Source organism: Cyrtonyx montezumae, unplaced genomic scaffold (genome assembly GCF_038088225.1).
Source record: "Cyrtonyx montezumae isolate F1298 unplaced genomic scaffold, pur_monq_1.0 scaffold_3, whole genome shotgun sequence".
In the NCBI taxonomy this organism is placed as follows: domain Eukaryota; kingdom Metazoa; phylum Chordata; class Aves; order Galliformes; family Odontophoridae; genus Cyrtonyx; species Cyrtonyx montezumae.
Window position 1 is genome coordinate 154248801 of NW_027072034.1, and position 26403 is coordinate 154275203.

General features: G+C 41.4%; 2 protein-coding genes across 3 annotated transcripts; both read right to left on the reverse strand.

Annotated features, from left to right (window-relative positions):
- Positions 1 to 3093: 3093 nt before the first annotated feature.
- SUV39H2 (SUV39H2 histone lysine methyltransferase) lies at positions 3094 to 9970 on the reverse strand. Its single transcript, XM_065743714.1, has 6 exons — positions 9943 to 9970; positions 9278 to 9423; positions 7682 to 8353; positions 6288 to 6434; positions 4632 to 4761; positions 3094 to 3596 (listed from the first exon to the last, which is right to left on the reverse strand). The coding sequence occupies exons 1-6, from the start codon at positions 9959 to 9961 to the stop codon at positions 3487 to 3489; spliced, it is 1224 nt and encodes a 407-aa protein (XP_065599786.1). The 5' UTR covers positions 9962 to 9970; the 3' UTR covers positions 3094 to 3486.
- Positions 9971 to 11319: 1349 nt separating this feature from the next.
- HSPA14 (heat shock protein family A (Hsp70) member 14) lies at positions 11320 to 21484 on the reverse strand. Of its 2 annotated transcripts, XM_065743753.1 has the most exons (14): positions 21393 to 21484; positions 21236 to 21316; positions 21088 to 21170; positions 20161 to 20209; positions 19346 to 19439; positions 19156 to 19246; positions 17886 to 17990; positions 17513 to 17674; positions 16935 to 17090; positions 15872 to 15974; positions 14406 to 14621; positions 13839 to 14012; positions 12764 to 12834; positions 11320 to 11734 (listed from the first exon to the last, which is right to left on the reverse strand). In XM_065743753.1, exons 1-14 carry the CDS (start codon positions 21447 to 21449, stop codon positions 11656 to 11658), a joined length of 1521 nt encoding a protein of 506 aa, XP_065599825.1. In that variant the 5' UTR covers positions 21450 to 21484; the 3' UTR covers positions 11320 to 11655. The 2 variants fall into 2 exon arrangements, with proteins under 2 accessions (XP_065599825.1, XP_065599826.1); XM_065743754.1 differs by lacking the exon at positions 11320 to 11734 and having other exon boundaries at positions 13839 to 13963.
- Between the last annotated feature and the right edge of the window lie 4919 nt (positions 21485 to 26403).

The following is a 26403-nucleotide window of genomic DNA, read 5'->3' on the forward strand; positions in this document are numbered from 1 at the left end:
GACAGTTCCCCACTGTGCATACATCTGTTTTTCTGCTATCTGTCCTTAGTGAAAGTGAACGTTACATCAGCCAGCAGCACCCTGCTACTGCCAGCAGTTGCAGGAAAGAATATTGCTACAATCTATGTATGATTTGATTTATATTCAAATCCATCTGCTTTTTCCACTGTCACTTTGCCTACTCTCTGTTCCTGGGATTCGTTAACATAAATTCCAGAATATGGATCTATCAGCTATTTCTTTTTCAAGCAGGCCGAAGTGAATGACACCGCTGTTGTATCTACCTCTGAATAAAGTCACAGAGAGCAGAATTTCTATCTGCTGGCTTGATTCCTTAACTGCAGAATAAATTTCAGATCAGGGCTGAGTTCACAGTGTGCTGCAGTAGATGAGAGCCCCGGTTATTTATACCAGTTCCAATCTGCCATGAACTGAGTAGGAAACATGTGATTTCCTCATGATTGCTCCACTGCAGTCCTTTCAGTGCTAGGAGGACAGCAACACTCTGCACTCTTACAGCTGCCAGAGAGAGATGTTTTCCTCCCCAAAAATAACAACAGCAAGAAAAAAAAAACTAAATTTAATTTATTTTGTCAAAAACTGTAGGAAGATAGCAATACTAGAGATCACACATCGTGAGAAGAAAATGTTCCTGAGCTTACAAACTGCATATGCTAAGGTACACAGTCCTAAAACATACATTAGAAATGACCCAAAGATTGATGTAACTTTGAGATTAAATAAATAGACAATCTTACAGATAAACTTGAAGCATTAGTTGTGCTACTTCAGAAAATAAAACCAACAACAACAAAAAAAAGAAGCCAGCTGATAGAGCACAGGTCACCTGACTCTTAAGAAGTCCATGTACACAACTGAAGTAGTGGCTGTGATGATGCTAACAGACCACAAAGCCAAACAAAAGGCAGAAGCCAGGCTGGTTTAGGCTCCTCGATCAATGGAAAATACCTTTGTTCTTCTTTTGCAATTTGGCAGTTTCCCCCCTGCACTCACAGAAACAGCAGAAGGAGGTTTAAAAGTGATGCAGCATTCCGTTACGCTCAGTTACCAACTGCAAACACAAATGCACTGAACACATACAGATAAAAATACTGTTCAGTATTCTAAATCAGAAAGTGGATATGTGAATTTACCTCAAATGAATACAAAATACTGTTACCTCCCAGAACACAACGGTCCTTTATTTAACACACAAGAGGTAACATACATATCCTTGCAGAACAACAGTGTTACTTCAGTGCTGGTGATAACATGCACTGCCTCGGGAGAAAGGCAGACACGGAACTCAAGCACAACTGGTAAGACTTCATCTTTGAATGTGCATTTATTTGTGATTTTTCACTCAAAGAGGGTGATAAACCATTCTGTCCAACCTGCATAGGAGAGGCCGGAGAAACCGCTCCAGTAAGGAATCTATTTCTTGCTGCAGAGCTCCTGCACTCCTGTACCAAAGAAAGGCTGCAGGTTCCATCTGTGTGGAATGCATTTCTAAAGTGGGCTACATGCAAGAGAAAGCAAATAACTCCAACTGACAGAAGACACTATAGTTTGTTAAAGCTCCACGTTCCACTTAATAAATACAGTCAGAGAAGTGACGCCTTCTGAATTGACTCGATCAAGCATTTATCCAAACGTGTGGATACAGCTGAGCCTGTTCATATCAAACACCTTTAAACACGAGCAAGTTTCCTGATATTCATTTAAAACAACCATTCCAGCACACGTCTCTGTGTTGCAGATCACAAAACTCAGTAGGACCTTCAGTGGCCCACGCTCTGCTCCGACCGTGAGGCTGATTTTAAGGTCCAGAAGCAGATGATAAAATTGCACTTTCTGCCAAAGAGTGCAGTGCCAACGCGACGGCGCTTCTTAATCAACAGACAACCTGTGTTATCCTCTGAAGCACTCTTCTCGGAGTGCCAGGAAATAGTGTGAAGTTTAAGGCATTTTCTAACAAATTAAGTAAACCGATACATGCCGGGAACTTGACTTCACCTGAGACAACAGCTGTGCGCCTTATAAAGGCAACTAGCTGACCTATGATACATAGCTAGCATCCATTTAGGGAGCAACATCATTCTGCCCGACTGTCAGCATTTTGTAAGCAATTATTTGTAAGCAACAAGCTTTCTATCCACGAGAATAAAGCCCTTCAAATATCCCCAGAGCATGGACCTTGGCCGTAACTCCACTCATAACCAAACTCGAGTGCTCTTCAGTGTCTTTGAAGCCAAGCAAAACTTAGCACATATGATGAACAGATCAAGACAACTCCAAGATAATAATAATAAAATGATTCAAGCAGCTGAAGAACAGTATTTTTCTCAGCCTTTACATTCAAGAACATGTTACAAATGACTACAGCAAATGGGTAGCTCCACCCTAGCCTAGCCTAACTTCACTGAAGTTAACATTTTTGCAACAAGAGAAAAAGAGGCCCTAATATCTTTTATCTTTCCCTAGGTTAAAAAAAAAAAAAAAAAAAAGTTGTCACACTATGTAAAAACTTGAGCAAAACCAACTGATAATACAAATCAATTCCCAGGCTAGTTCTACACCTAACACATAACTGAGTGTATCTCCAGAATGCATCAGTGTTGATGGGCAACAGGCTGCTTTCCTTATTATCTTATCATCTATTTCCAAACTGTATCCAGTAATTTTTTTTTCAGCCATGACTGCCAAATTTCTGCAATGAAAATATAAGTGTGTGTGTTACCAGCAATAACCCAATACTTCCAAAATCTGTGCAGAAATGGAGACCTCCTACAGAATCTAAACTAAAAGTCAGAATGCAACGGTTTAAGAAATTCTATTTGTGAAGCTTCCAAACAACATGACATCAGCTGAAAACTCAGCTCACACTGATGATTTGACTTGTGTGGAATACAATGGAGCTTTTACAACCTGCATTCCTCCGAGCCTTCTCCCAGACATGGTCCAGTGCCTCTCATCCTGGTGCCATAAATGTTACTGCTACTCCCTCTCCACGCGTTTCTTTCACACACACCACCACAAAAAAAAAATAAAATAAAGAAAAATAAAGGGGAAAAAAAGAACTGTGCTATGACTCAGGACTCAAATCAAATGCCTTCTCATACTTTCTTCCCAAGGTATATGCAATGCCACTTTATCCCACAGAAATCAGCTCCTAAAAGGCCTACCACTGTGAGCTTACGCTTCATATTCAAATCAAGGTACGCTTTAAAGAATTTTCTTACCATATACTTTACTGCTTCCTAAAAAACAATGATAGAAAAATTAAATTTTAATCCACATTATCAGTTTCAACCTGAAACATGAGATCTCTTTCTTTGGCCAATGCCAGTTCAATTACAAACATAACATCTTGTTTTCGTTGTATTTGTTTCCATAAGCTGTAAGAATAATATAAGTACGAAAGAAGAGTCTCCTTAAAACTCTTTTAGAAGAGAACAAAGTATTTGTGACTTTGGGTACCCAAACTCAGTTGAGATAACCTCTGCAACACACAGCTCCACATTTACAGACTGTTCTGATCCTCTTTTTGGATGGGCTTAGACCATCTGCAGAGTCTGAAGTCAGATCTATTGAACCTGTGACACAGATAAACACAAAAAGGACATTTTAATGGAAAGATGGAACTTGAGCTAGGCGTTCAAGACAGACAAATGGCTTCAAAGAGACTTCTACCACCCCAGCTCTTAGAAGAGTTACGTGTGAAGCTATTCTATCAACACCCACGTTGTAACTGCTTATCCAACACTTGTCACACATGTCAGGATCCAAAGCTCAGTGAACTCAGGCCCTTCAGGCTCAAGCCTACAGCCTTACTGCTCAGCTGTGTCTGCACTTTGCCTTGAACATCAGTATCACCACAAAAAAATGAAGGCAGTTTTTAAAGAGATTTCAATACTGAAAGAGCTTCTGCAAGTATGAGGTAAAGCTGTGGAGCATGAAGATACTTCTTTGGAAATCAATTATCTGGGAAAACAATACATTGTGGCTTACTGGTTTGCAAGCATGCAAAGCTTGACATGCAGACCACCACTGCCAACCAGATTCAAAAGTTTTATACTACACTGGGGGAAAAAAATACAAGGAATTCCTGAATGGAAAGTCAGTTATCACAGAAGCTGGCAGTATTTCACCGAGAACATTTCTTGCCGAAGTCTCTGTGTAACCATCACTATATGCACCTACGGTACCTTACAGCACTCAGCTGTTAACAATTGTCCTCATAACTGTCACTAGCAGTTGCTTTCATGTGGATTCTTTAAAACTGTTTTACCTGAAATGACAGCTTGAATAACAGGAAGCTTTTCTAAATGCCTCCAACTACATTTTTTGTCCTGACCATTATTTTGAGCAGCCCTGTGACAAATCTTTAAAGCAAGCTACCTTGTCAGAGGTTCCAACCACAACCCCTTGCTCTGAACCAGGAGTGCTGAAGGAAGTAATGCACTAGAGGTGCACACAAAGCTTCTGGTTGTGTGCTGTATGCGCTGTCAGTGAGGAACATCTGTTCCAGTGAGATGCAATGCCTGACCTAAAACATTGACATTAGTCAGACTGCAACAAAATTAGCCAGCACCCAGTACTTCCCTCAAGAACACTTAAAATGTGCAGACCTTTCATCTGGTAGTCAAAGGTCAGCTCCTCTCCAGCCTTGATGGTTCTTGTAGAAAACAATGCTATTCGAGGAAGACGCAGGTCGAGGTTATCGATAAATACATTGAAGACTTGAAGGTTTGGATCACACTGTGAAGCAAAAAGTAACAGTTACCGTTGAAGAAATGCACAGTAAGTTTCACTGAAGTACTCAGGAGAGGGGGAAATGGTTCCTAGAGGCAGAAGTCTAAAAATCACGTTACCTATCCTCTGAAATCAACAGTACTGAAGTAGCATTGAAGGAGAACATTCAGAGCTTAAAGCAGAGCTCTTTCAAGAAGGCAACTTTCACGCAGTACAAAGACTGCATTAATATGTAACTGCCTCTTTAAAATAATGGGAACTTCCAAATACGGCAACAAAAAGGACCACAAAGGTTAACATCAACTTAACTAAAACCACAAAAATAATCAGCAAGCTTAATAACAATAACAATAATCCACTGAAAGAAGAAAAAACAACCTAGCATTTTAAGCCACATAAATGTAAATGTACAATAATGAGCGTAAACACTGCTTCCAGGCCAGAAATCTCATACTGTAGGTAGCTATTCCTAATTGCTAATCTCAGCTTTTGAATTATCTGTCATGGGCAGGAGGAGCAGTCAGGCAAACTAAGCATGAGCTAGAAACTGCTTTCTTATTTTTGATAGATTAAGTTTCAGAAGTCAATAGTCACTAAACACTTGTTAAACGGTACACGTGCTTTTCAGAAGAAAAACATATCCCATATTACAAAAGCAAACTGGAAGTCAGACTTTTAACTTCACAAGTACAAGAATATTTCATTTCCATGTTCAAAAGTGAAAAGTCATCACCCTTTTCCCAGCAAGCCTGAATGAAATACAAATGATGTCATCAGCTCACAGATGGGAATGTGTGAGTTTACTGTATTTCTAGAACAGAGACTGCATCCATCAGTAACAAACAGATTGCTGCTGAACTAAACATCACTATAATTTCTTTACAAATAGTTCAGGATTCATGTTTTATGTACTCCAGTTGAACAGCAAATAGAACACAACAGAAAAATTTCCTCTTTAAAATGTACGTTCACCTTCCCTGGCAAGTTTAGATTTCATACCGAGAAGGAAAAGAGGTGCTCACACAAGAGAAATGCCAAAGAATGCATAGCAATTTTAATTGTCTTTTTTTTTTTTCTTTCTTTTTTTCCAGCTACTGATGTTTGAAGGATGACATCTCACATCCCAAAGAATCCTGCCCTGCTACAAAACAACGCAGCGGTTCCGTCATCTCTGACTCCTCACTCACTGAACAATTTCTCACGTGTTCCACCTTTCGGTTACTTCCACAGACAAACAGAACTATCAAGGCCTGTGCTGGTTGTCTAGAACTAGCAGATTCAGTGACCACCTTAGAACTGCCAGATGTTCACCTTCTGCAGCCTTACATTCCCAGATTTTTTATGCACTCTCACTCTGAGTAAAAGCATTCCATTCTGTTTATGACACTGTGCTAACTGCCTGCACTGCAGTGGCATGAATACCTTCAGAAAGGAGTGTGAATGTAATACGAAAATATCTGCAGTACGAGCAGATACTTCTGGCCCCGTCAGGGTAATTCTCTAAGTACTGAGGATATAAACCAAGGTCTTACACTGTGATTCACGAAGTGGGACACGTTTCCATATCGAGCCGCATCTACTGTGAACTCATCTGAGTCATAGTCCAAATCAAACAAGTACGTGTTTCCCTGGTTGTCATAGAACTGGCCTCGTCTCTCTGCTTCCTCACTTGTAATCACCTACAAAAAGATAAAAAAAAAAGAAACCTGCATCATATTATTAACTATTAGGAAATTTAAGAATAAAAACCGTGAGAAACATTTTGCTTAGGAAAAATAGCACATCTGTTTTTTCATGTTGAAATAGCACTCTGTATCTAATGAATAAGGAATACATTTATAGAGCTAAACTAATTAGTGACTGAGGCTTCTTTAGATGTAATTGTCTACGGCTGATGTACAGCACTCTGCTGTCTCATGGAAAGAAAATATATCATCACCTGTGTTAAGTATTTTGGTGATGGTAAATGCCAACAAGAGGAAGGAATCCAGAGGATCCCCAAAGGAGCGGAAGAACTACAGTAATGTTTGACAGAAGCCACAGCTCTATAAAACTTGGTCTGCAGCCCTCTACTGTACAGGTACTCTGCAGTGCACAATCAGCCAAGAAATCACAATTTGGCAGCAGGACGGATACGAAAAGGAAGTCACTGAATTTTTCTAAAGGCCACATCTTTGCTTCAAGCAACAAAGTCAGGCAATCACATCAGCCTCCCGCATGTTTGAATAAATCAAAAGGGTATGAACTTGACAAGTTAGATGTGGAGCAGGAAGCGTGGAGGTAACACAGTGAAGATCATAAACAATTGTAAGCAGGGACAGAATGAATTATTCTGAATCATCGTATTAGCAGAGTAGATGCATGGCAGAAATGCAGCAGATTGCATCAGAGAGGCTGCCAGGAGCAGCTGATGTGAAGGGCCCTGAAGGATAACAGAGGCTCAACCAGGTACCACAAGGTAATATATCAAATCACAAGAGGAACTTGAGCTCTGTAGTCTACAGCATTAAAGTTCTGTTCTGAACACAGACAGAAACGAAAATGGTCTGACAGACTGGGTGCAGTTTGGTAACATCTGTGCCTGGGAAACAGCAAAAACTACAACAAAGATAAGGAAAGAATGAAGAATATGACTGCCAAGAAAGTAAAGGAGGATCCATTTTTAGAAGTACTGGAATTTTGAAACAATTATCACAAATACTTATTTACTGACACAGAAGACGTGTGCTCTTTGTACACAGCCTCTAGAATGGAGGACATTTTGGACAACACAATTTTACTGCCATCACAAATGTCTATTCAGTGTGTTCCTCTACTCAAAAGTACACTTATACAGCTTAAGACAGGGACCTTTCTCTCCATTCCATCACTTCCTGAGCTTTTCTGTTTTCCCCTTCAAAATAATCCATACGAGATAAATACATACCTCTCCAACATACTCCATCACAAAACTGTTGGTTTTAATTTTCTGCAGAGTTTTCACTCCCCAGCCACGGCCATTGTTGGTTCTGAAGATGCAAAGAGAATACTGCGTGCCTTTCTGTACTATCCTATTAGGGCAGTCAGGACCACACCTGCAAAACGAATTGCATTCATAGATGGGCAAGCCAGGCTGGATTTTCAGCTTCTTTCGTTTATTGTAAGCCAAAATAAAACCAGCTTCCTTCGGACAGCACTTCTCAGCAGGGCAGTCTGAGCATTCACAGCCAGTTGTTATTCCATTGATTACATTTATCCCCGGAGCAGGTTTGTACTCATTAATGTAATAGAAGTCTATAGGAGGACCTTCAAGATCCACAGTGTTTTCTACCAGAATCATTCCTTTATGATTCTTTTTCCTGTTGAGTTCTTCTTTCCATCTCTGCAGAGCTATTCTTTGCTTAGCCTTCTTTACAATGTAATCTGCAACTGCAGGTTTCAAAGCTTTAACATTGTTTCTCACTTTCAGTGCTCTGCCTTCTTTCATCCGAGATAAGTACTCATCCTTGTCACTAAGAAAGTTTTCAAGAAGTTTTGGGCATTTCAGATTTTTCTGAGGTTCCCAAGTATTTGAAGATTCTGGCCATCCTTTCCATTTCACAAGATAATATTCTTTGCCCTTTAAATACAGAAACAGATAACACATTTAGCCACGTTTCAGTTAACCGAAATCCAACATCACAGAGTTAGGAAGCAACACACAGTACAGAGAGGTCTTGATGTCCACATAACAAATTAAACTGGGAGAAAGGGAAAAAACATCTAGTTTTCTGTTTGCACGTTAATTTAAAGCACAGTTTTGTACACTTCACGTAGCAGCTCAAAGGGCACAGAAATACAGAGCTGTGAAGATCTCACAACGCAGTAAAGTAGGGGGGTGCTAGTTTTGTAAGGCAGTTAAGTAAATTATACTATCTGGTTGTATGACTTCTATGCATAGGAAGAATACAGTTTTATCACACACAAAAAAACCAACAAATCCTAAACTTACCTAACACCTAACAAACACTATTTGTCCTACATCAACTAAAGAAGCAATCTGTTCAAAATGCTCAATACTGTGTTTACGCCAAGGAGCACGTGCTTGGTATTCATTTTACAAGGGCCAACTGTAGTAACTGTAACAATTTCGGCAGCAAGATCAAGCCACAGGAATCCAGTTGCAGCACATGGCCTTAACTTTTCAAACAGACTACAGCGCTGTGGAGGGAAATACACACAGTTACCTGCAAATGGAGAAGCATCGTAATACACAGCAAGTTACAACCTCAAAGCATCAGCTTTACCTCTAGACATAAAGGGAAATGTTTTATACTCCAAAATCTTCATCGTTTCAGGAAGAAAAAATAAAAAAGAGAAGCTCCATTCAACGTACTGAAAGCACCTAGCTACGCCGCTTTTACAGAGTTCAGAAGATTTTGTTTGGTGTCATCCACAGCTTCGCACTTGCAGCCTGCTGCTTCACATCACGAGCACAACTACCTGGCTCTGGCTTCTGAATTTCAGCTGAAAGAGTGATCAAATTGGTCTGTGTTTCTCTTACCTCTTCTACCTTGTAGTCACACAAATATTCCACCTCATAACTCTTTAGACTCTTGTTGGTGATTCCAATGGATTTACATCTCAGATTTTCCTTCCTACATAATTCTTGGAGGGTCTCATGTGAAGCTAGACATGGCACATACCAAGCTACAATAAGAAAATCGGTAAAGAATCCTATTTAATGTCTCGGCTGGACGGAAATCACCCCGCACCGGGTTTGCCTCAGTCGCCGCGTCACCGCTGAGCGCAACCACACATCTCACACACTTCGCGCTCCTCTGCGGGGCCAACACGATTCCCTCCCTGCTCCTTCCTCGGCCACGGCTGCACGCACCCCGACACATCAACACAACCGCTGCCGCAGGGCAGGCACCGCAGCACCGGACTTCTGCAAACGGAAACCGCACGACTAACGCGGCGGGCGTTAACAGCAGAGCCCCGGAGGGAGAGCGGATAGACCGCCGTCGCCCGTCCGCCCCACGCCCGCCCCGCGGAGCGCGCGAACCCCCAATGCCGTCCCTCAGCGCGAGCGGGCGGCGGTAACGGTCCCGCGGGCTCCCCTCGCGCTCCCTGTCGGCCCGCCCAGCGCGAGGGGAAGGGAGGGGAGCGCGTTGCCGTCCGCAGCTCCTGCCGCGGCCCGAACCGCCGCCGCCGCCGCGCCCTCACCTCCTCGCCAGCCCTCCATCTTGGAGGGGCCGCAGGCGGCGGGAGAGGGAGGGCGGGAGAGGAGAGGCAGGGCGGGAGGGCGGTGCTCTGGTAACGGCCGCCTCCCGGTGCCCGCGCGGCCGCTCCGCCTCGCACCGCGCTGCCTTCATGGTTCGCGTTGTGAGGCAGCCGGGGGTACAGCTGAGCCGCCGCTTGAACTCTTTGTTCGCTTCCAGCACCGCTTCGGCTGCGGCAACACGGGTTGGGGACAAAAGGAGCCGGAATGCGGCCCTGGAGGCCCAGCCTGACTCAGTTCAAAGAGTCACGGGAAGGATTCAGACGCTTTCAGTGTTCCCTCAGAGCAATACGCTTCTCAGGGCTGCTTCTCGGGGCTCAAATAGCTTTCAACTCCATCCAGAACGCCATAAGCCCCACCAAATCGTATTATTGTGCACTATAAAACTTAAAACAGCCCTGAGGCACGGTCGGCCACTCATCAGCCCGATAGAAATCCCCCAAAAAGGTGCAAAGGTACCGAGATAAGGGCTGAGGGACAGCACTCACCCGACAGAACCAGGCTTCGGGTTTCTACAAGACTCCTTTCTAAAGAAAATGATCTTTAAAAGAAGACATAGTGCAGAGTTACTCACCTTTTAAAGATGACAGGAGCATGGGGATGGGAGGCAGAAGTTGGGAGTACTTCAGCCACCAGCATTGCAAATTCAAAGCCACGCTTAGCCTGGTAAGCCAGGCAGCACACAAACACTTGTTTGGAATGCTGAGATTTCTATCTATATCAAATTGCTTTTGTAATATAGAATATTAAAACACAAACCACAAGAGGGCAATTGAGGAGCACCCAGAAGTCTGTCTGAATCCAAGTTGCTTGAAATCCAAACTGGCATTCCTTTCTAGTATCCGTTGATGCCTGAGTTTCTGAGCTGCTCCTGGGTCACTCTGACTATGGAGCACACTAACATCTGTCTGTGAAGTCTGAACTGCAGCCTCTTGTAACTATGCATTAGACTGAGACCTACAAAGCCTGTAGCTATACTTGCCCATCCCACTTCCTTTTTGTTACTCCCCTACCCAGAATTAAAGAGTCAGTTCATCTCCAAATATACAGTAATTTACAGCTGAGAACAGTGACACAGTATGGAGGATGACAGCATCTGTATAAAACTTTTTATTAATTAACACATAAATATGCTCATAGAACCCTTACACACATTTTTCCAGGTAACATCACAAAAGCAACTTACAGTAACTCCAGAAAAAAATCCTGCTCGAGGGGCCAGCTCAAATGGGCACAACCTCCGTGGTGTCTGGCAACATCAAATCCACATGAGTTTTCAGCACAATTTATATGTGAAAATCCACTCTCAAGTAATCATATCTAGCTCTTGCTGGTTGAAACCACAGGTATACTCTCCAAAGACATACAGGACCTGATTAGCCTAACAAAACATTTTTAGACTACGTAATGTGCTCGTTGCTGAGCCACAGACCTGGCATATGCCTTTTATTTTTAAAAGTGTGCTGATAATTCAGTGCTGTTGTCTACCATTCTGCACCATGTTTTCCACTGCAAACAGACTTGGTGGCAAGTTAATCTTTTACTTCAGTTTATAACAGTTCTCTACGATTCATTAAACACACCTCAGTCATCACTTCAGGGAACAAGTCAGCAAGAGACAAAAATCAACTCAGAAAGGCGTTGTCTTTCAAATGAGATTATGATGCCACTTCAACAGTGATGACTTCACACTTCCCAGTATCTTGATCTGTGCAGGTAACATGCAAGGATCCATCCCTAGAGGAAAAATTAGAAAGGACCATCTCAGCACAGCACTTAGTATGTTAATATTTGTTCCACAGTAGTCCTGTGCAAATGAAGGGAAGCAAGATGAGCAAAGTAGGCAGGGAAGAACGTGCTTATTTAAACTTCATTTCAGTTTTGGTTTACTGTTGGCATATTTAGATACAGACTTCTCTACCTTCATTAAAGCATTCACCTTCCCCAAATATAACTACATTCCCAAATCAATCCCGTTATAACAATACAAATAAACAAGCTAAATTAATACACATTTGGAAATGAAATATGTAGTAACATTCAAAATAGTCATACTGAGAAATGAATGATGGCAATCAACAGATAAGTGCATGTTCCTCAGAGCACAGGGAATTACAAAGTCCTCAAAGAATCTACTTCAAAGAAAAAAAAGCTTCCTACAAAAAAGTTTATACTGAATCCTATTTCATCTAGGCATAAAATGGTCACATGTAGGATTTAGACAGAAATGTGTTCCAGTGTATTTTCACTGCTGTGCTTCTTAAACTACTTAAATTATTTTAAGGTTTTTAATATTTTAACTTAGAATTGGATAACTCTTAAAAAGAAACTTAGTAATGCCTAGGAAAATATTAATACTGCTTACAAGAAATGGAAAACTTAAGTAGTACATTTTTACCTCACAACTACATATAAAGTTCCTAAGAAGTCCCCCTTCATAACCATAAGATCCTCTATAGCAAACAGGTAGTTCTCCAAAAAGCACATCTGAAGACTCATTTCCTGTGGCACTGGTTTTCATGCTTAACATGCCCCTAAAAGGAGAGGGCCACCAACCTTCTTATATGTGCTGCATTTATGAAGAAGTCCTTCATGTATTTATTAGTGGCTACCACAGACTGCTCTCACTTCTGTTATTCCCAAGGGCATGGGCACAGAACTACTGGACCACCTTCCAGAGGACACCTGAGAATGTGACTGCTCTCAGATATACTTCAGCCATTTGTTAGAAGCATGAAGTGGCAGAATAATAAATATTTTGTGTACCTTTTCATAGTGAGAACAGTCAATATATCATGTAGGCCATCCTCCTTTTTATCTAAATCCTGGAGCACAATCTAAAAGAAAAAAAAAGACTAAATTTACATTAAGTTCCCTGAATTCTTTCACAGCAGTGTAAAGGAAAAATGATACACGCAGTAACTGAGGTATGCAATTTGTTCTGTCTAACATGTGTACTCAACAGCAAAGCATGCCCTAGTAGACTACACACATCCGTAGTAAAAGTCCCCCTTAAAAAAAGTCTGCATGATTGTTCCAGTGTTTTTCTGTTTCAGAGCCTATCAGCAAGATAGGTGGAGAACTTCTAATCCCCACAGACTAGATTAAGAGCTGAGCACACTCCTTTATCTAGGATCAATTCTATACTTAGTAGCCAACTTCCTTACCCTATCCCTCTAAGGCCCTGCAGGATGAGTAGGGTGGAAAAAAAAAGAGTTACCATCAAATATTCCGTGGCTGAAACTGACAAGTCTCTTCCGTGCTTTAGAAGTACACTGAAGCAAAGCTAAGATTAACAGCATTTCAAACAAGCCATGCTCTCGCAAAGGGCCAACATGAAGTATTACCTTTTCATTTTTCATGGTGTTAACATGATTAAATCTTCACTTAATCTGAACTGGTACTTAATAACAACATCCTGTCTAATTTAGGGAAGGAATTACTGGGAAGGAGCTTCATCATTACCTCCAACAGTTTCATTTCTAGGTAACTTATTTAAAAATAATCACTAAGTAATATTTCTAGGTAGGCACCTGAGTGACTGGTTCTGGTGTCTCATCCTAGACAAGTTAAATGCACCACAGAAGTGACATGAACACCAGCGAGGTTTTTAGAAACTCAGGAGGGAAATCTGAATTTCTTTTAAAAGTGCTCAGTAGTTCACAATGCATTCATAGAAGAATGCTCAAGCACAGTTTCCAGAAAAATGCATCTCATTCTAGTTTTGTAACAAGTTGCAGCAGGAGTGTGCTTGCTTTTGGTTTAATTTTTTTATGCCCTACATCCACTTGATTTCCAGGTAGGCCATAACAAAAGCATACAGGGAAGTGTATATACTCACTTGTGCAAATTTGTTTTCCTTGTTCATAGGACTTTTCCCCAGCGACTCATACAGTTCAAGGCATACAGAAGAAGTGTTTCCAGGAGCATGCAAGGTATGCTGCCTTCGAGCTGGTAACGGTGTCCCTGATGGAAACAGCACTGTGAATTTGTCTGCCCCTGTCTCATCTACTCCCTTTAAAAAGAAAGAAAAAGTTCATGCATTTTAAGTACTTTAGTGAGCTAGAAGCTTTGTAACAGCGCTGCATGAGAAAAGAAATGAAAAGAAATCAAGATACAGCAGAAGGAATGTATTTACCATCACAACAACTGCACTTAAGAAAATGTTTCTCTAAGTGAAAAAACATCCAGCCATTTCAAGGACATAGCAATTTTTAAGGAAATACTAAGGACACCATCTATCTCCCTGAGTGAATAGCAGTTTCTCTATCAATAGCAACAAACACACACTGGTCAGGAGTTAAGTGGTAAATTATTAAGGCAATATTATTTCTTTAACAACAGTGCATAAGTAATACTACATACACTGTAGCAGTAACATTTTCAAGTTAAGTAGTTTTACCCTTACCTTAAAAAGAATGTCCTTGGCAGAACACTCAATAAACAATGCTGCTTCTTCTAGAGAAGGGTTTTCTTTCCCTAGTAGGATTCCTGCCTCTATCGCGGCACCGATGGGAATAACTTCATCCGGAGGAATCGAGCTCAGTAGCTCCACATTTGGGAAAATATCTTTGATCAGCTGCTGCAGTTTTGGGATTCGAGCAGATCCACCACACAAAACTACCTGGAAAATATGACAATGTTTTCTAATCTCTTTTCAGAAAGGAAGAAGAAAAAGAAGATAGGCAATAGCCTGCAACAGAGAACTGTAAACTGCTCTGAGATCTTTTAGCATCCATAGCTGTTAAAAAAAAAAAAAACCCTCATACCATCTTTGCTTGAAGAAGCATTTTAAAGACTGGGGAATCTATCACAAAACCATGGCAGGATGTAAGAGACCTCCTGAGGTCTAATCTCCTGCTCAGAGCTCAGGCAGCTATACAAATTCCAAAACCTCTCTGCAGGCCCTTCTTACAGCATATGATTGCCCTCACGCTACAAATTCTTCACCTGGTTCCCCATACCACAAGTTGTGCAGGTTGCACTTAAACAAATAAGTCATGTTTTGTCTTATTTATGCCTTCCAACCAGGCAACTGTGGACAACACAGAAGTTTATCCCTGAACCTTGCAAGAGCCAAGAAAACCCAGTTCTCCTGGCATCTCCTTACATGCAAGCAGAGGCTGAATCCTATTTCAGTATTTCTGTTACTGTGAACTACAGAAATGGACATCCAGATGCAGCTGTCAGAGAGAGGAAATACTTCTCAATTCTCATGGCTATGCTCCTGTTAATACACTCCAGCACTGGACTGGCATTCTGTGCTGGAAAGCTTAATAGCAATGTGCCTTTTCTTCTACCAATTCCAGGAATGTTGCTGTACTCATTACCTACAGATAGTAACTTAATCCTAACTGCTGTGCAAATCTCTTGTACCAAAATGACATCTGAAACAGCTGCTAATACTTGCTATTTTATTCAAAACTTTCGACATTAAAGCACTGATTTTACATCTAATGTCTTAAGTTTTTAAATCTAACAAAGAGGAAAGGACCATGGCATCAAGCAGACATTAAGCACCTTGTTTAACTCATGAGAACAAGCTGAAACTTGGGTTTTCTTTAGCTGTCAGCTAAGTCAATCCAAAAATGGAGTGAAAGCAAAAGAACGTCTACATACTGAACTGTTCCAAGAGTTACACTAACACATTAATGGAGACAAATCTCCACCATTCACTCAATAAGCATCAGCAAAGATAATCGACTGAATTAACTTTCTACTTCAAGTCCCCTCTAAAGACCTGGAAGGTATATACTTTGCTGCATCAGAGCTAAAAATGCATACGCAAATCCAGAAATAGCTCAGCATAAGGAAAACAGATCCCCTGTGTTCTCTTGTGAAGCTATAAGGCATAACACAGACAAGTATGATTACCTTATTAATATCCTCAGCCGTAAATGCAACTTGCTCCAAGAGCTTTTTAATTGCTTCTACACACTTACTAAAAAGCGAAGAACAGATAAGTTCAAACCTGGCCCTAAAAAGAAAAAAAAACAACACAATAAAAACCATATAGTGCCATTCATTAGAGATAAACACCTAAACAGACCAATCATCCTTAGAATATACTTCACTTCTCTAGCGATACCTCATTTTATGCCATTTCTAAGCAGTCAAGATCGTATTTCCTTAATTACTAATCTTAATTATTTTTGTTAAGGTAATATCTCTAGTATCTATTCCATCATCTGAATCTTTATCATCTGAACACCTTCAGGAAATACAGATCCATTTTTCTTAGTGTACTCTTGGAAAAAAAATGACGAGTTTTCATGAGACAGCAATAAAGAAGAAAATAATTGAACTTGGACTTTCAGAGGTACTCAAAGCTGCTTCCTGAGGTACTTTGTAAAATTAAAAGAACAGCCTGTGCTTAATTCAAGCTCTTTCAAACCTGAATAGGATCTTTTACTCCACAAAAACATGCTGAGTCAAATTCTGTAATGCTAGCACCGCTATCCCAATTGTGCCAAACAATACAGCAGAGCTTCTCATGCTTGGAGGCACTGTGCCTGAGTGCACCAGATCTACTACTACTACAATGCCTGCACAGCTTTGAAAGAAGAAAATTAAAGCCCAATTTCATTTTGCTAAAGCTGCTGGTGACTGAAAGAACAATAAAACTAAATAATATAATAAAACAGTAACTAAATGCTTCACTAAAAGATCATTTCCAAGGAAGAAAGTTTTAGAGCAGGACACAGTAGTATAAATAAGGAGATAAAAACATTTTTCACTTCAGCTGTCAAAAAGACAACATCAAGATATCCGTGACTGCTTTCATTCTGGACCTCATTTAAATAAGAGTCCCAAAATGGTTTCTGTTTTCGAAAACTAGCATCATCAAATCCCAGAACTTATTAACATTCTAAATACAAAACCAAAAAACTTGAAGCACACTTTTACATGACAGGAGCAGCTTCAGGGTTTGTTTTACCTGGATACATTACAATCAAAATCCAATCCATCATACAGTGAATCTACAAAACAGTTTGCACTTCCCAAGGTTGATAATGAGTGCTTTGCAACATCAGCACTATTCATTAACTTCATCATCGCCCTGGGATTTCCTCTGATATCATGCTTACAAGACCTATATTAAAAAAAAAAAAAGCTGTTTAGAAAGGCAAGCATTTGAGCAGCAACAATAACCTTCTGAAAAAAAATATTCAGAGCTTTTAACATTTATCTGTAGACATTTTAGCGTTACCTACAATGACTCTACTGAAAGTTCACAGAAAACGAGAGCATCTCATTCACTTCCAACTGAAGAACACTGTGTGGAGGCACTCCTCTTCACTTGGACATTAATATTTAGAACAAAGATGTAAGTCTCTGATCTGTTTCTCAGCTCCAAGAGCCTCCAATAGCTGACTGCTCCTTTAATACCTTTGTCTGTGAGTGAAATGACTCAGTCTGCTAGATCCAACGAGTTACTATGAACTCTGTTTTTGAAAACAAGCATCAGAGAATGAAGCCTCTGTCTTGTGAACATACTTGAAATTCAAAACCTACCTCTGGAATTCAGCTGCTAAGTGTTGTGCTAAAGCTTCTGTGAAGCAAACTCCGCCAATGCCATCATCTGTGTTCGTAGCAAGCACGCGATATATTCCACTGTTTACTTCTATAATTGTGATAGAAAGCGATGCTCCACCAAGTTTATAAACCAACACATTGCTGCCATGGGAAAGATAATTGAAAGTTGCATTAATAAGCCATCTAAAATTATGCTTACTTGGCATATGTTCTAAAATCACCACTACCATTTAATATATTGCAGGTTAGAATCCGTTTTCCTCATTTAAGATTTCTCAGGATAGAACATGATGTGTTAAGTCTCTATAGATTTAAACTACAGAAGCTTAAACTTAACAAGTAAAATATTTACCTTTTCCCAGCGGGTGAATCTTGGCCAATTCCATAAGCCAGAAGAGCTGCAGAGGGTTCATGGATTAATCTCATAACATTAAAACCAGCAGCAGCAGCTGCTTCCCTGTGATAACAAATAACAGTATTTACCTTAGCGATTTCACTACAGTTATGCACACTATTAAGACTTCATCATAGCTAGGTATGCAACCAATTCAGCACTTGGTTATATTATGGCATTAACAAAGTGAAATGACTGGAAAAGAAAAATACAAAGAACTTCAGCTGCAACTTCCTTCTTCAGTTAGCTGGACCTGCTGTTTGCTATTTGCAGAGGAAAACACTGATCTGTCAGATTTGCACACTCTGCAAAAAAAGTGAAAAAACTCAACTGCAAGATTAAAATCCCACCCTCAAGCAAGCCTGGTAACATAACTTCAGGCATGGCATTATTTCACCAGTTGTTACACCAGGAAAATTTTACTTTCAAAAGTCACCGCAGCTCTCTTGTAACATTCCCTCTACATGTTTTCTTGCATTTACTGTCTCCAAAACTGCTCTCCTAACAGTTTCTCTATTTCTCTATTTTGAAACTCATACTCTACAGCAACAGAACGTTTATAATACGTACAAGAGATCAACCAACTCAAGAACATTTTATGACTAACACTAAGTGTGTTTTAAGTTTTCCCATGACAGTTCAACACAAGGTAGTCTATGATCCAAAAGGAGAAAGATGCTGCCATACATACTCATATATGTACTTTTGTCATGGCAGAAGTCTAGTTATGTTTTTATTTTATTACTGTTATTTGTTAAATAGATAAAGGAACTTTTACAGCTGCACTTTCCAAATGAAACACTGGTATGTTTGTGTTAAAAAGCAGATACTAAATAAACACAGTCCTCAATTAAAGCCACATAGTGCCATTTAGTTCAGCAAGCATAATGAAGCAGTAGGAAATTATGGAGGAGAGCTGAGAAAGCACCTGCCATCACCACCAGGGGACACTGAAAAGACAGCACATTAAATGATGTCCTAGCCATTGTGATATGAAAACTCCCATTCAATTCAACTGATTGAGAATTTCACTTCACAACACTAAGTTCCACGAAAAGTTCCTAGTCAGGCTTTGATCTCCTATCTTCATTTTTTCCCCTGTTTCAACTAGGAACCTAATGTCTTGATTGACAGCTGCAAGCTGAAGTCCAGCAGAACTTCCATTGCTGATCTGCCAGAAGGTCTGCTTTAGGCACATCAAACAACAGAGAAATCTTAATCCTCTTACCCAAGGGCATTTTTCTGATTCTCTCCAAAATCAAATGGTACAGTGATAACAACGTCATTTACATCTGAACCCAATGCAGACTGAGCAGTTTCTGTTTATAAACATAGGCAGAACATGTTGATTAAAAGCAAAACACCAACATATCATATGTTAAAATTATGAGGACAGCTTACAAACATTTATCATATACCTTTCATTTTACTGAAAATTAATTTTGCCACATCTTCTGGGCTAATCAGTTTATTATCTATCTCATATTGAAGTTTTCCATTCTTCTCAACTATCTGTAAAGAAATACAACATACTCTTGTTAGATGCTTAGTTTATTACCAGAAGTTTTGTTCATTTTAGTTTCCATTCTAAGTAGTTAAAGAATAAAAAAAGGAGGAGTTTGTATTATCCAAAAGACAGAGTGGTGACATCCACGGTGCTGTAAATTTCCTTTTGCTATCAAAATGTTTTCTGTACTAAAACAACTAAACTCCTTGCCTGTTTCTATTCAATAAAAGTAAACCTATGGATGTCAACAGTCAAAAACCAGAGGGAAACCACACACCTTTAGGAAGGTATGTTCCAAGGTATTTTTTTCTCCTTGGATGTTACAAGAGGCCAGAAATGTCTAGTAACAAGCAAAGCATTGTCCAAATTAAGTACTGTGATTAAATTAGATGGTAAAATATTTGTAACCACAATGTGTTACCCTGAGCATCACCCACCAGCCCTGAGAAACACTGTAATGTTATTAAAAAAAATTCTCTTTGGATGAGGTCAAGAGATGCATGCAATTTTTCTTTTGGACTACATTATGGCAGCACATCTCAGAAAGTAATGTAATTCCCCCCCAGGTAAAGAAATAAACGTGTTATATACAAGAGGAAACAGATCATATACTGAGAACCAATTGCTACAGAACACAAACAGCAAGGCACAAACAATGAATGCAGAGTACAACAGCATAAACTGAAACAAGTTATTCTGAGAACAAAAAAACTAGATCATACTCACTGAACATCTGCTTTCTTTAATATATTTCTCCGCTTGGGGGTCACCAGAACTGTCAAGACAAACCCAGAACAGCAAAATAAGTTGTATGCTCGAGCATAACTGCAAGAAATCCATCTTGCTACTGTTTCCTACAGCGTCAACTACATATTAAGCTACACCCTAGGCAAAATCCCTTTTCTTGTTCTCCAGATACATTTATAGACGAAAAAATAACAACCAATGTGAATGTTCTGACTGCCTCTATCTTTCAACTACTAACAGTGCAGCCAGCAGGATTACAGAACCGATCATCCCACAGTACTCAGCAGTGGTGAGGCTGCCTCCTGAGTACTGTGTTCAGTTTTGGGCTCCTCACTACAGTAAAGATATTGAAGCACTGGAACGTGTCCAGAGAAGGGCGACTGAAGCTATGAGGGGTCTGGAGCACAAATCTTATGAGGAGCAACTGAGGGAATTGGAATTGTTCAGTCTGGAGAAGGCTCAGAGGAGACCTTATGGCTCTCTACAACTGCCTGAAAAGAGGCTGGGGCAAGGTGGGGGTCGGCCTCTTCTCCTAGGTAACAGCAATAGGAGGAGAGATAAAAGACCTTAATTGTACCAGGGGAGGTTGGACACTGAGACAAATTTCTTCTCAGTAGCAAGGTACTGGTACTGCCTGAGGAGGTGGTGGAGTCACTGCCCCGGAGCTGCTCAAGAAAGGGTAGAAACGGAACTGAGAGCCATGGTAGGGATCAGTCAACTTCTGGACTGAGCGGCCTTTTCCAGCCTTAATGATTCAACGAATTAACCTTTAACGTCGAGTGCATCAAAGCCAAGTTAACATCACTCCACGGCTGAGGAGCAGAACGCTGCACACAGCCGCACTGACACATTTAGAGAGGAAAGCTACGCTTACCAACTGAGGCGCGCACCCACAGAACCGCTTACCTCCTCCCCAGGATCTGCTTCACTTTCACCACAGTGTTGGAAACATTCCTTATCCTGCTCTGCTTCGCAGCTAGGCCCACAACCTGAGCGAAACAACGAGTCAGCAGCAGGCACAGCCCCTCCCGCCCGCCGCCGAGCGCGGCCTCACCTCCTCGTTCTCCGTGAAAGCCACAACCGCAGGAGTGACCCTATCCCCAGCATCGTTAGCGACCACATCCGCGCGGCCGTCCTGCACAGAGAAGCAGCACCGTGAGCCGCCCAGCAGCGCAACCCCGTGCCTCTAAACCCCGCCCGCGGGCCCGCACCTTGTACACGGCAGCACACGCGCAGGTAGCGCCCAGGTGAACGCCGATGGCCGCCATCACCCACACCCGCTCCACGCGCGCCCGCCACCCCACAATGCCCCGCGCAACCAATCCCGTTTCCCCTTTGTCTCTTTGCGGCCACCAATCAACACCCGCCTCTCATACTGATCGCGCACAGTTTGTTCATCATTCTCTGCGACACCGGCGCAGTGGCCAATGAGAGCAATTGTGGGCGTGACGTCATTGAGCAACGCGGAGCGGGCTGCTTGGCGGGAAAGGGCAGCTGAGGGCAGCGCGGTGGGCGGAGCCCGGAGTGAATTAAACACCGGGTTATTAAGAGGGTGATCGGAGCGAGAAGGGCGCGCGAAGCTATTTCACGCGTTTACTAAGGAGGTTTTATGGCTACTCACGGTTAACGGAGCGCGTGCAGGCAGCGTCAATGGATGCGAGTGGTTGCTGGCATGAGCCCGGAGTCCAGCTAAAGGCTGACTGAGAGCTCTGTGGCTGGAACTCAGCTTGCTCATGAGGTGATCGCGGTGCTGATAAAGGTAGAGCTGGTGCAGCTGAGAACAATACCTTTGTGTTATACCCAAATTGCAGCTCCTTTCTGTTTACTCTTGTAAGCAGAGTAATGAAAAGAAAGGAGTGAAGGTGAGCAAGAGAGACCTGCGGGAGCATGAAAATGGCATTGGAGAAGAAGGCAATGAACGAAAAGTGGTCTTTTGCAAAGGTGAGGGAGATCAGAGAAGAAACATTAAAGTTAGGAAGGTAAAGGAGAAAAGAAATCTTATTTTTCTTATGCTTTCTATCCCAGTGCCACGAACACCAGTTATGTGAATTATGGTGATGGGATTACAGCCTGAAAGGAGTCTGGACTCAAGGTGCAACTGGAAGTTAGCTTTTCACACCCCTGGGCAAAGCTGTCCATCTGGTCAGGAATAGGAGAAGGACCCAGTCCCAGGCTTCTTACTGCCCCACATGTTCCTGGGTACATACATCAGACAGGCCCACCATGCTTCTCTGGTACAGCACTGTGTAGTTATGGTATGGTATGCTGCTGAAACGTGTTAGCATTATTTCCAAATTAGTGGAACGAAGTTTCTCTGCCTGAGATCAGGTCAAGAATCTCAGAGGTGCTCATTCCCTCCCAGTCTGAGGCACATCTGTCAGCTATCCACAAACCAGGCCTGCTGCTGTGAGACCAGCTGCCAGCACAGCATGATGTGAAGTCACTCAAAATAATGCCCCTATTCTCAGGCAGCCTGCAAAGCTTGAGTGCAGAAATAATGTCCATAGCAGGAAAATCGTGGAGGCTATAGCAAGAAATAAATAAAAAAGCGGTGACATCTGCTAAGCATTTGAATGGAAGCAATCTCTGAACAACAGACTGCTATGTAGCTGGTAAATAGTGTGCATACTCTAAAGTGTCCCTTGGGGTGAGAAAGGAAGGATGAGAGAACTCCTTTTAATTATCTTATGTGTTTTTCTGACTTAATTATCAGGAAATTAAGTTCAAAGTTGTATCTGGCAGCTGTAAGACTCTGATCTCCAGCCTGGCGATGAGGGTTGGGATCAGAGGCACTGCTAAGGAAAGCTCCAGGGAGAGCCTGCGTGCGTGGAGAGCACCACTGTCCTCCAGAGGTCCGCTAGGTGGCACTTCCCTCTTGGTTTTCAAAAGGAGAGCCGTCTCAAGACAACATGAGACCGTACAGGTAGGTGCCAGTGTCCTACTGATGGAAACTGTCTGCCCCTGCTACTTGTTTTCATAAAAGCATCCACTTTATATATATGTATAAATTTGCATAAGATGAGCTCCTCAAACAGCTTGCTTAAATCCCTGGAAGCAGTTACACCATCGTTATTACTTGCACTGCTTGCTTTGAACTCCTGGATATCTGTGTCTCTCCCCTGAGATTGCTGGCTTTATCTGAAAGGTGCAGATGACTTCTGGGTTTGCTTTAGCACTTGCCGTCCTTTGCAAAAGGCACTTGATAAAGTTGATTTCAGTGTCCTCATTGCTTCATAATCACAGCAGCAAAGTGGCGGGGAGGAGGAAAGTGCAGTTAGTGGGTTGTCAATAATTAAATATTGTGATCAATCAGTGAATTAAATACTTGTTTTAATTTTTAATAAGCTGGACAAAATGCTTGCATGGATCAAGATTCTGGAGATTCTGACCGCTCTGGAGTCATTCACTGAAGTCCAGAAGAAAAAAAAGAAGGTAAATGTTTGGCAGAAAAAGTACATAGAAAGCTTGGCAGGCAAGTCTGCTGAAAGACTGGCATTAATACCTGCAGGTGGCATCAACACAGTGTGCAATGGCCGTGTTACAAATCATCCACAACACTGAGCCCCTTTGGCTCAGTAGGTTAGCAGTAAAGTTGAAGTCAGTTGTTTTTTTTTTAATGTACACTAGAGTGCTTATTAGAGAATGTCCCACTGGACAATGTCAAGCAGTTCCCTGCCTTTCTGGAACTGTGGTGCCCAGAACTGGGCACAGTTTTCTAGATGTGGCACTAATGACAAATTAAACACTGGGAATGTATTTCATCGCTGGGATTGAGAACTCACACAAGTCACGTTTGAGAAAGCTTTGTTGCAATTATGAAAATCAAGATTGTATGATTTTCTTTAGAGTAATAATAAGCCTGTGCTATGGATAATTGCATATACAATCTATGCTAATAAAGCAAGATATACATATTCTCTTTGCTGTTTCAGGAGTTGCTGTAGTCTCATCAGGTGCTGTCATCCCTAGGCACATCTGTAATGATCATGATTGATTATCTTACTTAGGTAAAATCTGAGAATGTTTCAGCGTACATTTTCTTTTTCTTTTTTTTTTTTTTTTTTTTTTCCATGGAGAATAATAGAAAAATCTGCAGATAATTTCCTTTTAGCATTTTGGCTTTTTTTCTCTCCATGTCCCAGTTTTTCCATCTCCTAAATGATGCCAGAATCACTTTACAGGAACTTTGGAAGTTTTTAGTAATAGATAGGAAGTGTGCTGAGGTCTTTGCTGGAGAGTGCTCTGTAAATATAAAATGTTGTGATTAATAATGCAGGCCTGGGTGACAACGTGAATTAGAGGAGGTGTTATGGTACAGTCCCAGAGCTTTCCAAGCTGGTTCCAAGGTAAAATGTGAATGAAATTCACTTTTGTGCTCTGTGTGGAAAACCCATTGTTCATTGAGCACTGGGATGAATTTCGTACACTGTAGTATCACTTTCTTACAAACCAGAATGGCACCTAATCTAGCGGTGTAGGAAGAGCTGATTGCCAAAATAAGTCATGCTCAGCTGCCAGTCAGTGACAGATACCTTAATTTTGGGTGTAAGAACTGATTTAGGGACGGGGGTACAAGCTTGTAACAAGAATGCTGTCAGAGCTTTGCGGTGTAACCTTGAGGAAGTCATTTAAATTTACTGTTACTTGAGTTCTTCATCTGAAAAAAAGAACAAAACCAAGCATAGCATTCTCCCTCCTGAGAGTGTTTTGAGGATAACTACATTAATTAGTTGTCTGCTTAGAGATGGTTTTAATAGGCTGGGGTAGCTAGAACATCACTCTTCCTTATCTCTACTGACCAGTCCTGGTCAGTATCATGTCACCTGAATTGATTTTTGCAGAAGGTGATTAAACACAATTAAATGCCCGTGTTAAAACTGACTCTAGGATTAGCTTTATTGAACTGAGATGAAAGTGTTGATAGATTCTGAGCTCCTTTTATTAAAAAAAAGTGTTAATGGGATCCATACAGAGTTGACAGAACAAATTCCTTTCCCACAAGCCCACCATTATCTATGAGATGAAATTAGAGTTCTATTTCTAAACTACAGTGCAATCATCTCTCTCTTTTTAATTAAAAAATAAAAAATAAAATTAAACAGTGTCAACGATCCCTGTCTTTAGCTAACTTGCTAACTTTCCTTTGGCAGCTTCACCACCTGTTCAACTTAAGGCTTTTATTATCTTCTTGCAGTACGTAAGGATTTTTTTTTTTTTTATGGATTTTACATTTCACTTGAAAGAAATGCAAATTTTGCTGTGGATGCCATAACTGGTCAGCAGCTGTGGGGATGGAAAGGGGACAGAACAGCATCTGGAACCGTTCTCTTTTGGTTTAGGTTCTGAGAGAGTCCTCCTTAAGCTGCAGAATTTCTGTTAGGTAAAAATCACTGTCCATCTGCTCTCACGGGCTTTATTTCAAATCCCATAATGACAATAATAATGATAATTGCTAGTAACAGAGGACAGTCCTGTGGCCTGTGTGAAATGAGTCTGGAGGATCAGTGCTTAATTTTCAGTGTGTTGTTGGACAGTCATTGAAATCAGTGGGACTCTTTCCAGCAGCTTCCTCGATCATTGGCTGGGACACTAAACACCATATTACTGCAGGAGAAAATTAGTATAGCTGTTGGCAGTTCAGCAGCTGATGACTGAATAGATAAACTGAAATCCCCTTTTACCTTTCCAGGCTGAAGCTGGGGGAGGCAAGGAGTCCAGAGGGGGGACCCTGTTTACATGGGTTGATAGTGATAGGACAAGTGGGGATGGTTTTAAACTAAGACAGGAGAGATTTAGCTTAGATGTTAGTAGGAAGTTTGTCACTCAGAGGGTGATGATGCACTGAAACAGGTTGCCCAGAGAGGTTGTGGATGCCCCATGTCTGGATGTATTCCAGGCAAGGCTGGATGTAGCCCTGGGCAGCCTGGTCTAGTGGTTGGCAACCCTGCTCATGGCAGGGGGGTTGAAACTAGATGATCTTTGAGATCCTTTTCAACCCAGGCCATTCTCTGATTCTATGATGTTGCACAGCTGATTAGCAGACAACTGCCCTGTTCTCCCTCAGTGAGAACTTGAGGGCTGATGTATTTCAGGCACCTGATATTTCTCTCCAGTATTACCCACCCGGCTCCTATTCCTTTCACATACAGAAAATAACTGTCATATTTGTGGAAAGCTATGCATGCTTATGAGGGCTGAAAGCCTCCATTTCAGGACAGAGGT

What these genes read in the sequence shown, in the direction of transcription:
- SUV39H2 (XM_065743714.1), bottom strand. An exon ending in TGATGGAGTATGTTGGAGAG is followed by an intron (nt 6,435 to 7,681) that starts GTATGTATTTAT and finishes ATCTTTTTGTAG; the next exon opens with GTGATTACAAGTGAGGAAGC. An exon ending in CCCACTTCGTGAATCACAGT is followed by an intron (nt 4,762 to 6,287) that starts GTAAGACCTTGG and finishes TTTGCTTCACAG; the next exon opens with TGTGATCCAAACCTTCAAGT.
- HSPA14 (XM_065743753.1), bottom strand. Translation starts at nt 21,449, where the DNA reads ATGGCGGCCATCGGCGTTCACCTGGGCGCTACCTGCGCGTGTGCTGCC. An exon ending in CTTTCACGGAGAACGAGGAG is followed by an intron (nt 21,171 to 21,235) that starts GTGAGGCCGCGC and finishes TGTTTCGCTCAG; the next exon opens with GTTGTGGGCCTAGCTGCGAA. An exon ending in ACTGTTCTCACTATGAAAAG is followed by an intron (nt 11,735 to 12,763) that starts GTACACAAAATA and finishes TTTTTCCTCTAG; the next exon opens with GGATGGATCCTTGCATGTTA.